General features: G+C 20.0%; 3 protein-coding genes across 3 annotated transcripts; 2 read left to right on the top strand and 1 right to left on the bottom strand.

Moving 5' to 3' along the window:
* SRAE_X000127500 (Zinc finger, LIM-type domain and Villin headpiece domain-containing protein) lies at positions 1-2,173 on the top strand (the record flags this gene model as incomplete). Its single annotated transcript, XM_024647118.1, has 3 exons — positions 1-4; positions 52-147; positions 375-2,173. 3 exons carry the CDS (start codon positions 1-3, stop codon positions 2,171-2,173), a joined length of 1,899 nt encoding a protein of 632 aa, XP_024498739.1.
* A 1,021-nt stretch (positions 2,174-3,194) lies between these two features.
* SRAE_X000127400 (Malate/L-lactate dehydrogenase family-containing protein) lies at positions 3,195-4,462 on the bottom strand (the record flags this gene model as incomplete). Its single annotated transcript, XM_024647107.1, has 3 exons — positions 3,195-4,135; positions 4,191-4,317; positions 4,370-4,462. 3 exons carry the CDS (start codon positions 4,460-4,462, stop codon positions 3,195-3,197), a joined length of 1,161 nt encoding a protein of 386 aa, XP_024498738.1.
* Positions 4,463-6,379: 1,917 nt separating this feature from the next.
* Positions 6,380-6,842, top strand: SRAE_X000127300 (Hypothetical protein; the record flags this gene model as incomplete). The annotated part of the gene is made up of 2 exons (XM_024647096.1): positions 6,380-6,448; positions 6,498-6,842. The coding sequence occupies 2 exons, from the start codon at positions 6,380-6,382 to the stop codon at positions 6,840-6,842; spliced, it is 414 nt and encodes a 137-aa protein (XP_024498737.1).
* Between the last annotated feature and the right edge of the window lie 6,427 nt (positions 6,843-13,269).

Here is a 13,269-nt window from a genome sequence, read left to right as displayed (position 1 = left end):
ATGGGTAAGAATTTTATATTAAATTGAATTTTATTAATTTTTTTAAATTAGGAAAAAGATGTCAAATTTGTGACAAAAAATGTTCTGGGGATATTTTAAAAGCTGATGGTGATAAATATTTTCATATTGCTTGTTTTTCATGTAAAAGTAAGTTAATATCTTAATTTTTTTTTTTACTTTTCATTTAATATTAATATATTTATAAATAAATATAAAATATTTTATGTTGTATAAAATTATGTATAAAATTACACACATAAAAAGTGTTTGTTTAAAATAATTATGAAAGAAAAAGAATAAAATTATAACATTAAAAATTCTAAAAGAAATTTTTAAAATATAATATTATTTAACTTATCATATTATATTTTTAGATTGTAATAGACCATTAACTGATACTGGATTTTATACTACAAATGATGGAAAATATCTTTGTCCAGATGATTTTAGGGCTCTTGCAACAGGACATCATAGTAAAAATGAAAAATCACAGATGATTATTGATACAACATTAATTAATACTAAAAATAAAAATGGAACTACACCATCAATTCAATCTCCTATACCATCTCCAATTCCAAATGCTACATGTGCGGCTTGTTCAGAATCCCTAGCTACGGGTCAAGTATTGTTAGCTTTAGAAAAACAATGGCACGTTTGGTGTTTTAAATGTACTGAATGTGATGCTGTATTACAAGGTGAATATATGGCTTATGAAGGAAAACCATTATGTATAAGAGATTATCATAAAGTTCATGGTGTAAAATGTTATGAATGTGAAAAATTTATTGCTGGACGTGTTTTACAAGCAGGAGGTTACAAATTCCATCCAACATGCGCAAAATGTACAAGATGTGATAGACATTTTGGTGAGGGTGAAGAAATGTATATGCAAGGTAATGAAATTTGGCATCCAGCATGTGAAATTTCCCAAAAAACAGAAAATTTAGCTTTAGTTACTGCTGGATCAAAAACAAGTTCTATTAGTAAAAGTACAAAAGGTCCTAAATATCAGAGTACATTAAGTCAACATTTAATTTATATGTATTCATTACCGGATGCCGAAGATTCAGCATATCTTAAACAACCAATTTCACCTCATCCGCCTAAACCACCACAATTTCATACACCTATTGCTCCAATCAAAATACGTAAATCAAGATATTCTATGCTTAAAACTGGTATGCAAAGACTTACCGAAGATTTAGAAAGAAATATACCAAGAGCAAAATCACCACATATGGATAATGAAGAACCAATTGAAATGTCACATTTTCCTGCTGGACATGCACCAGAACCAGGTGCACCACCACCAATAGAAAGAGAAGATTTTCCAGCTCCACCATATCCATATGCTGTGGAAGAACTTAAACGTCGTTTATCATCATCATCTATAGAAAACGATGATGAAGATGATGATTTTGTTGATAATGACAGAATAGATGAAGAAAAATTAAAAAGTGCTGTTGAACAGTTAGATAAATTTGAAAAAGATTCTGGAATAGCATATGTTATTAAACAGAATCTTCAAGAAAGTAAAAATAAACAAAGATTACCATTACATTGGGATCCAAGAAACGCTTCAAGAACACCATCAGCTAAAAAAATGCCACATTTAAAGTTTCGTTATGATACACCAATTAATGCATCACCATCGAGGCATTTAAATAGACCAAAACCATGGGTATTTTGGAAAGAAGGTGGTGTAACAGAAAAACATACATTAAATACATTACCAAATTTTCATGTACCAAATTGTGAAACAATGAGTAAAGCTGCAACACTTCCTGATGGATACGGATATGATGGTTATGGAATGTCAATGGACCATCTTGATACAACAATATCATCACATTTTTCAGAACACTCACTAAATAGTGTTACATTATCATCTCACGGATATCCTACAAAAGGTACAATGATGAATGGTGGTGATATTCGTACAAATTTACGTTCATCATTACCAGATATGTCAAAACCCGTTAAAAACTATAAATTATCAGAGCTTCAAACGACAAATAAAGAGTTACCTGAAAATGTTGACAGAATGCATTTAGAAAGACATTTGTGTAGAGAAGAATTTGAAGATACTTTTGGAATGACACCTATTGAATTTTATAAATTACCAGAATGGAAAAGAATTAATTTAAAAAGGAAAGTTAAACTTTTTTAAATTTTACTTTTGTTTTTCTATCAATCTTTCATACAATGATTACAATAAAAAAAAAACGAAAACTATTCCAAGGACAAACAATTTCAAAACCTTATAAAATAAACAAATTTAAATAAGTAATTATCATTATTTGATCAAAAAAAAATGAATGAAAAAATTATATAAATTAAATTAATATTTACCAATATATTTAAATAATGATGTTATTTTTTAAAGTACTAACACTGCTTCTGCTATCCTTATTTTGCTTTCAAAAAAAAAACAAATGATCAAGAAAAAGAAATTTTCAAAGAAAAAAAAAAACCAAATATAAACTAACCATTCAAAAAAATACGAGAAATATTTCGTTTTTTTTTAATAGCTATAATTATATATTTACTAAACTAAACCTATTATAATATATTATACAAATCCTGAAGCATTGCATGATAAAAATAATGGTTTTGTTAAATAGTCACAAATATAAACAAAGAAGATGATAAAAATTTGAATGGTGCTTGCTTTGCTGATGATACTATAACTATATTCAAATATATAATATCAATTAAACTTTGTTAAAAGTTTCAATATAAATATAACTTTTATTTTTGATAAAGGCCTTTTAAAATGTATGATGACGTGACTACTTTTTATGTATTTTTATAATATTTAAAATGCGTCAGAAAAACATTATACTACCAAATTTTGTTCTTCTGTCACAGCAATGCTCCATTCCTTATTGCTTGATAATTTAATTTCTTTTTCCTATACTAGAATAAATACTTTTTTTTAATAAATTAATTTCTTTTGTTTTTAAATTTAGAATGTAAATAGTATAATCAACAAAATTAATATTTTGATGACAACTTGTCATAAAATATAACTCCTAATAATGATATGTCTTACCATCATCACGATAATATTATATCTTTTGTCGTGTTGGGGTAAATTTTATCATTTTGTAGTAATTTTTTTATATTTAATTATAATGTTTAGAGTATTTATTTATCCTTTTATTACTAAATAAAGTGATTTAATAATCCTAGTTTAAAATATCTGAAACTTTTCCAAGTAATGTCATTGACTTTACATTGTATTTTTCTGATAATTGTTTCATATTTTCTATTTGATTTGGATGATATGGAATACCACCTAGTTTATCGACAAATTTCTCATGAAATCTTTCTTGGTCACCAGCTATCTGAATTGCTGGACCATCTTCTTTAGCTTTTGGTAATGTTCTTATTGTATCAATAAAATCTTGAACTCTGGTATTAAAATCTGGAGTAAAACATTGTGGGTTTATGGCAATAAAACATTGTCCAAGATCAGCTTCAGCAGTTGTAGACATCCATCTTCTAACATTTGGACCCCAATGTCCACCTGAAAGAATACCACAAAATAATTCAACCATAGCACCTAGTCCACTTCCTTTGTAACCACCTGATTCTTCTGTGCCACCAAGTGGTAATAAACCACCACCATCTAAAATTTTTGAAGGATCTGTTGTGACATTTCCTGTTTTATCAGCACCCCAAGAATTTGGAACCTCAATACCTTTCCTTTTTGCATATTCAACTTTTCCAATTGCAACTGTTGTTGTAGCCATATCTAAAACAAAATTGTCATTGTCATTACCACTAGCAGCAACAGAAATTGGATTACTTCCTAAAGCTGGTTTACCACCTCGTGTTGGAAACATTAATGGTGAAGAATTTGTCATTGATATTCCAATTAAACCTTCTTCAAGACATCTTAAAGTATAATATCCAGCAATTCCATAATGATTTGATCCTTTAACACAAACCCATCCAACACCAAATGATTTAGCTTTTTCAATAGCTAATTTAATGGAATAATCACCTACAACTGGTCCTAAAAGATTATTTCCATCAACCCATCCTGTTGCTCCAAAATTATTAAGAAGTATTGGATTTCCAGTTCCTTTACAAACTCCTGACTTTATGTCCTTCATATACATTTCTAAAAGAAAATTGAACATTTAAAAAAATTAATTAGATGTTTTATTTTGACATACCAAGACGATTAAACCCATGACTATAATGACCTCGGTTATCACCTTTCAACAAAACATCAGCCAATAATTTAGAATGTTCTTCATCTGTTCCAACTTTTATCATACAATCAACAATAAATCTATAAGCCTAAAAAAATATATATTAAAAAAAACATTTAATAAATATAATATAATTTTACATCTTTTTTATCAACAACAATATAATCCTTAAATTCATTCTTTTTAGAATTCATTGATTCTTCAAGTGTTACTTCTTTTAAAGTTTTTGCCATATTGATATATCAAAAAAAAATTCTTAAAATAAGTAAAATAAATTATTGTAAAAAAAATTAAAATTAAAAAAAGTTTTTAAAGACAAAATAAAATATTATTATATATTAATAAATTTATAATATATTCTTTTGAAAAATATTTTAATTTATAACTTGTGTTAATGTAATAAATTAAATATTAAATATTCAAAAAAGGAATGATATTTTAGTAATTTAAAAATTAAAATTTACATTTTTAAAATACTTAAAATCAAACTGATAATTAAGATTATTTTAATATTTTATCAAAAAATGAATTTGTTAAAAAGGTAAAAATAATCTTTTAAAAAAGACAAAATTATATAATTATACACTAATTAAATTGTTAAAAAATGTCATTAAAATTAAGTTTTAATATGATACATTTTATAAAACATATAATTTAATTACTTTTTGAATGTCCTTGTATAAATTGCTTATTTTAAAGTTATTACAAAATTTGATTAAAGAAAATAAATATATTTTAAGCATATAAATTCTTATACTCATAAAAAGTTGTCAACATTAATTTAAAAATGTATATATAATTGTTCTGTTATTTAAAAATGATTTTAATTAATAGTTGATAAGTTTTGATAATACAAAAAAGAGTTTATCACTAACAACTATTTTTGGATTGATAATAAATTTTGATCATACTACCTTTTTAAGCTTATAAACAAAAATATTTCATTAATTGGAATGTATCTTTTATACTATTACACACACTAAATTATTTTTATTAAAAATAATAACATTACACATTAGAAAAAAAAAATATTTTTTTGTTAATTTATTTTTTTAAATACAAATAAAAATAATTTGTATCAACACTTATTTTTAATAACTAATTATGAAAAAAAAAATTAATTTAGAACTAATATCATAATTGTTTTATCTTTTATATAAAATATAATTATTTTTTGATTAAATTAAATTTATTTACATGTATTTTGAATCAAGGTTTTTGATTAATAAATAAATTACCTTTATTAACATAATTTTAATATTGTGTTAAACAAAGAAAATTCATTTAAATATTTTTTTTTAAAAGTCAAAGATTTAAAAAATATATTATTTGAAGATATTTTTATTTTTTTTTGGTAACAATAAACTAATAATTCAATTTTATACTACAAAATAATAAAAAAAAAATATTTTTTAATTTAGTGTAGTATTAATAATATTTAGTTTGTAACATAAACCTTTTTTATAAAACTAAAAAAAGTATTTAATGACAAAGTTTTATTTTTATTTACTTTAAATTTAAATATAATAAAAGATGACAAAATGTGTTATCAAAATAGATAATTTGGTAGTATTTTAGTCTATCGCACTCTTCCATTCTTATCTTATTATACTGACACCTTTAAGTTTGTTTTGTCATTTTATAAATACTTTAACTTTAATATATACTTTAGATCATCCTCAATTGTTAATCTCATAAGAATGAGTAAAAATATTCTTTTTACTACTATTATTGTTGAGTACAAAATATTTAAGAAAATTTGTTAATTTGAGAACTATTTCAACATTTTATAACAATTGATTATAATTATATATTTATATACCTTTATTTTCACAATTAACTTATAATAGTAAAACCATTCTACTTGAGGGGTTTAAAAATACAGTTTTTTGAAGTCACGAAGGTTGTTTATTGATAAATATTTTTTCTCCATTACATCTAAAAACTTGATCATTCTTTTGGATATTTTTATCACAAAGAATTTTAATCTTTTCTATTTTAACTAAAATTTTAAACCACCACATTTTAAATTTTATATTTCTGTCTATTTTAAAAAAAAAAATTCTATAACAAAAATATATAAATATATTTTTTTTACCTATATAATATAAAATTTTAAAAAACTAAAAAGAAAAATTTTACTTTTTATAATGAAATTTATACTTATAAAAAGTGTATTAATATTAATATTCTTTATTCAATTAGTCCACACATTTCCGGTAAATAAATATTTAATTAATTAAATAATAAAATTTTTTTATTTTTTAGCCTGTATCACCAGAAGAAGAAAGTAATTGGAGATTAATTGATGCTGTTTCTGAAACAACAAAATTTGCTGCTCAAGAATTATCTGATAAAGCTCTCGATACATGGAAATCATTAAGTTCTTCTATTGGAGAATGGGTAGGCAATGCAAAAAATAATGTTCAAGTTGGTTTAAATTATATAGCAAATGATATTAATGAAACAAAAGAAAAAATTGTTTCAAAAGTAAACAATTTTTCAAATGTTGCTGAAGAAAAGTATGGTGAGGTTAAGAATTCTTTAAAAGATATTGCAGTAAAAGCAGAAAAAATAAAAGATAATGCAAAATATAAGTTAGAAAAGATTTAAATATATATAATATTTCTTACAAAAAAAATTTAATTTATTATTAAAAATATCTTTTTACTTATTTATATATGGATATTTAAAAAAAAAATACTTTATCTAAAAATTATTGTTATAAAAATTTTTAAATATCAATATTACTAAAATTTTTGTTATTTCAAAAAAAATATCACAACAATGTCATAATATTTCAAATTTTTAAATATCACTCTGTAATATATAATTAATATAAAGTTAAAAAAAACCTTTTAAAAAGAAAGTTTAATAAATTATTTATCTTTCTTTTATGATAAAAAATTTTATGATAAATTTGAAAAAAAAATATAAATGAAATAAAAAATTATTTCTTTTTTATTAAATTAATTACTCATCATCTTAGATATAATTATTCATCACACTAATCAAATTTCAAAAACTATATATAAAACGATAAAGAAAATTATATATTAATAAATTATAAATATTTGTCTTTAATTATGATTTCAGAAGACTATTTTAATAATTATCAAACTCAAGATAATAATGGTGGTTGTGATTAATTGAATTCGGATGATATATACAAATTGGTTGACAATACACACAAAAAAATATTTCAAAATTGAAGTATAATTTTTTTTTACTCAAAAAATTATATGTTCCATCTATGAAACAATCAAAATCTAATAAATTTAATTTTAAAAAATTCATGAAATTTTGTTAATCATTATACCATTATTTTCAAATAAAAATATTGATTTATTATAAGTTTTTTTTTTATTAAATAATTTTATAACAAAATTTTTATTTAAAACAAATTAAACATCATATCAAAGACTATTCTATATTTTTTTTTCTATATATAATTGTTTCAATTTTAAAGTTGAATTTAGACAAATTGGCGTTCAATTAAGCCTTTCTCTTTATTTTAAAACTTTTGTTGCGCAGACTTAATGGCTCCAACAACTGTTTTGAAGATTAAAATAAATCAAATTTTTATTCATTCTCCTAAATTTTGGGACATTAATAAATCTTTCATAAAATGAAAATTAAAACATATTTCACACTTTTGAGCATAAATATTATACTTTTTCAAAGAAAAATCCCAACCACTGGTAGTAGTTTAATTGACATTTTTTTTCCTTATTACTTTTTATGATTTCTGGTAAAATAATACAACTTTTATTTTATTTTCTTCATTTTATAATTATATTAAAATTTATATAAACAAATTTTAGGTTATAAAATTTTATGTATTTTACTACTTTATATTATATATCTTTTACCAATAAATAAAAATTATTAATTTAATTTTTTTGTTAAAAATATGAAAAAAATATATTAAACTATAAAAATATTTATTTTTTATTTATTAAAATGTTTTAGAATAAGATAATCAAATAATTAGCTTATTAATCTTATATCTATTTTAATTACTATATTATGAAAAAATTGATTAAGCTTATAGTTAATGTCAAAGATAATTATTTTCTTTTTTTATAATAAATCTCTTATCCACCTAAAACTGATAATATCATTTAGTCGGTAAAAAAAAGTTTTTTTTGTAACATATTATATATTAAAAGATGAAGATTGACAAATTAAGTAGTTGTGAAGTACTAAAATGACTTTTATATAGTGTTAGAATGATTGGCATAGTATAATTATAGGATTAATAATAACAGGAAAGTGATGATCAGGTGTGAACATGATTCTTTAGTATAGTTAAAAGATATTCACTGATTATTAAATATGATAACTTTTTTCTTTTAAAGTCTCTATAATCTTGAAATGACAATTGAATAATTTTTTCTTAAATAGATAGATAAAAACTTTTTCAACTACTGTAATTGTGATGAATGATAAATATTTTGATTGTGTAATATAGAAAGAGGAAGAAAAGAATTTTAACTGGTTACGTATAATGTCATTTTCCGGAAATATAGTTTAAAGGCAGATTTTATATTTATTTTATACATAAAAATTTTGATTGTTAAGATAAAATATTTTGATAACAATTAATTTATTTAATGCTTCAACAACTTTACAAAAAGAATTAGCGTGACATTTTTTTTTTGTTTTTTGATTATTATCCAACAATCAAATTGCTAATTTGTAAATTAATGTACAATATATTTTTTAATTTGATAAAAATTTTAATATATATATATTTATATTTAAAAGGTTTTACAAAATTATTTTACAAAAATTACGGTGCATTATTTTTAAAATATATGTATATATTTATATTTTTTTCATAATCTTCCTCACTTTTAAAAAAATTATATATTGTTTTAGAAATAAAAATTATATAATTTTTTTGATTAATTTATTTTTGCAAATTTTCTAATTATTAGTACAATTATAAATAATATTTAAAAAAATATGTTATTTATATATTTTATTTACTGTATAAAATAATATATATAAATACGAAGAATAAAAATTATATTATCAGCTATTTTTAAATAGATCAAAGATTGTATATATATAAATATATTTTATTGTAAAAATAAAAATAATTTTTTTTTTACAAAAATAACATTACTTTCTATTTAGGTTGATTTGAAATTATAGAATAATATTTGTTTATTGTCCTAACATTATTATAAAATGGTTATTAATCCTAATTAATTGATAAATTAAATTAGACAATATTAGGATAATTAATTTTTTCAATTTGAAAAAATTATCCAATTAACAATATATATCCTTATAGATTCAATGTTTATACTTAGGTGTTTCAGGTTTATACATTCTCTGCTTATACGGTTATAGTTATAATACGATAAAATATATTTATATATATTTTTAAGGCAGTTAAAACATGAAAGATAATTAAATTAAGAACCAATTAATTTTAGACAAATTATTTATATAAAACAGAAGTTTTATATTTTTTGTTTTTATTAAGTTTTGTATCTATTTTATATTATTTATATATATAAATAGACATATATATTAATATTTTATATTTTTTTAAAATAAAAAAATATTTTTTTTAAACATATAAATCTAGATTTTAATATATTTAAAAAGTACTACTATTTTAATGTTAAATAATATATATATAAATAAATATATATATATATATATATATAAATATTTTTTTTTGTATATCTATAATTATATATAAATTAAAAGACATACTTTTATTATTTTTGTATAGTACTAAAAATATTTTTATTGAAAATCCCTTTAATGTCATCAATAAACAATTCGACCCTTTTTAAAGATTATACAACTTTAAGTATTTGACAATCTTTAACATCCTTATAATTAAAAATGCTACTTTATGAGAATTTAGGTGCTCCTGAGAATATGCCTATTCATAAACATAAAATCAAATATATTTATCTTAATGTTGGTTTTGAAAAATTAATAAGTTAATTTATTTAATTTTAATAATAATGAATTATAATATTGCCTTTAATTTTGTAATCTTTATTTATATATATATTTTTTTTAATAAAATTTTTATTTTCTCTTTTTTATATAGAATAAAAAAGATTTGAGATTGAATAATTTATAGTTTAACATTAATAAAAATGTAATTATTTTATAAATTAATGTAATATTATTTGCTTTAAAGTTATAAAATATATATCCTGTAAACATGATTATTTAATAATTTTTTTTTATAAATCTTAAATTTTTATAAATTGTTATATTTATATATATATATATATATTTCATTTTGACAATAATAAAAAGATTTAATCAGGTTAGAAATATTGTAACATACATTTGAATTGATAAAATATTTTAAAGATAATTTACACTACTATATTATTGTAAAAATGTAGTTTAATGATATGATACAATTTTTAATGTTATTAAAATATGTTACGTATACAATATATGTATATATTTATCATAATTTAAAAAAAAAAAAAAACTTAACTAGCTTTATCCTTTGATCTTATAACCTATTATAATACATTCCAACTTTTACCGATAATTTCTTTTTACAAGATCTACTTACAATTATAATCTCTTTTACAATTAAACAGTAATTAGTAATATGGTTCACTTAATATTTATAACCTTACTATTGAAGCTTCCTTATTACGCAAGATATTTTATTTTTAATAGATTTAACTCATATTGTTCACAGTATCATTTTATATTCAATTATTTGAAGTATTATTAGATGTTTCCGTTTACATAATCAAAAAAACATTTGTTAAATTATTTAATGGTACTTGAATTAGGTATAACAATTCATTAATCCACATCTTTGCCATACTATATTTTTAAAATAATTTTTAAAATAAAAAAAAAAGAAAAAAAAAAAAGAAAAAAAAAATTTTAGTATTCATTAATTATGTGTAGAATCTTTTTAACTTAAATGATTAATATATCATCATTCATCAAAAAGTTATTTTCATTTATATTAAAGAAATTTCAAATAACATTATGAGTAAAAAAAAAATTTTTTTTATATAACTTTTTATTATTTCTTTCTTTTAAATATATATATATAAACAGATATTATATAGATTTATTAAAGAAAAAGGATGTATAGTTGGTTAGTATGAAGAAAACATGTTGTGGTATTTTAACGATAAAATACAAAAAAAAATAACAAACATGATTATAAAATTACTGTAATTTTATTATAAAACACATAACATTTTGATATTATTAGCTTCTAAATTTATATAAAATTATAATATATTCCAAACAACCGTATCAATAAAAATTACTTTCTTTTAATAAATTAAAAATATCTTTATTAGCTATTTAAAATACTGTCATTTATAATGACAGTATATTTTATTTATTTATAAATATCCGCACTTTTATATATACTGTCTCTTTATAATATTAATATTCTCCTTAAAATTATGGTCATAAAAGTTCTTATTAACAAATATAATTTTATATTAAATAATACCTCTTAATATTAATATGTATGTGAGAATACATGAAATATTATTAGAAAAGACATTTATCTAAACTTCAAAAGTAAGATATTATTTAAAAATAATTATATTTCAAATGTTTATATGAGTAATCAAATTTTAATTATCAAAAGTATGTAATGACGTAGTTTAATCTATTTATTCTTTTGAATACACTTGCTTACAAGTTCTAAATTAATTTTATTACCTTAAATTAAATTTTAATTTTGTAAATTTTTACTTTTCTTAATTACTTTTGAGGTAAAATTTTATAGTAGTAAACATGTCTAATATTACTTTAAAAAATATAAAACAAAAATTATCATAAACTATTTAATACTTAATATTTTTTTTTATGATTCTTTTAATTTTACATTCCGAAAGCACATTGTTACATGTTGTCCTTAAAATATTACATAATGAAAAGTACATAAAACTTTCTACTACATTTGCGCATCTTTTGTTTAACAAAAAAGTTCATTAATTTTAAAATATAATATCTTTTCATACTATACCGCTTAGCATAATATATCTATATAAGTATATATATAAATTACCTTGTGAATTTTTAACTGTATCATCATAATTTTAATGATGAGAGATTACAATCATTTAAAAATATAATTCTTAAATGTTACATAAAGATAATTTAATTTCATTATAATATAAACTAAAATAATTTTAGAAAAAAAAATGTATATATATATATATTTAAAAACAAATTAATAAAATATTATATTATGAATGCAATTATAATACTTACCTTTTTATATTTATTATATTTATGTTATCCTATAAAAAAGTGATAATTTAAAGTTCATTGTTAGCTTAAGATTTATATAGATCAAGTAACACCAATTTGTCAATACCAATTAACTATCAATTAATTAATGATATAAATACAGCCAACAATTGAAGAGATAACACAAAGACAAGTGACAAATAATGGTAGGCCAGAAAACATTAAAATTTAATAAATGTTTATACTTCTGTTGGCATCACGATATGACTCTCGTAATATTCATTATCACAATAGACACTGCTTTATTATATAGTTGTGATAAATTACTATATATTAATTGCACTTTGATAACTTTTTATTCAATCCTTTTTTTTAAAGAAATATCATTTTGAAATTGTTATAACAAATTCATTTCATTAAAACTATTTTTATCTTATATTTCACTAAAAAATTTTTTAAATAGTATATGTTTCTTCTTCTCTTCTTTTTTTTATAAATTAGACTTTTTTTTCATAAATAAACATATAAAAAATGCTACATAAAAGTAATAAAGTAATTAATATTTTATTAATTAATATAATTAATATTCATTTTTTTTATCTAATACTAAAAAGTATCATCATCAGGTTAAACCAATTTATCACTTTCTAAACATAATAATTATTCTTATCTATAATAACAATGCATATTTAAACATCATTGAAGTTGTTAACTGTGATAAGAAAAATTTATTTTTTATCATTTATCAAGGTTTGTGTAAAAATAATATTTTAAATTTTTTATTTTAAAAAAAAAACTTTCTATA

Source organism: Strongyloides ratti, scaffold srae_chrx_scaffold0000002 (assembly GCF_001040885.1).
Source record: "Strongyloides ratti genome assembly S_ratti_ED321, scaffold srae_chrx_scaffold0000002".
NCBI lineage: Eukaryota > Metazoa > Nematoda > Chromadorea > Rhabditida > Strongyloididae > Strongyloides > Strongyloides ratti.
The sequence above is the reverse complement of the archived record's forward strand: the minus strand, read 5'-3'. Positions and strand labels throughout refer to the sequence as shown.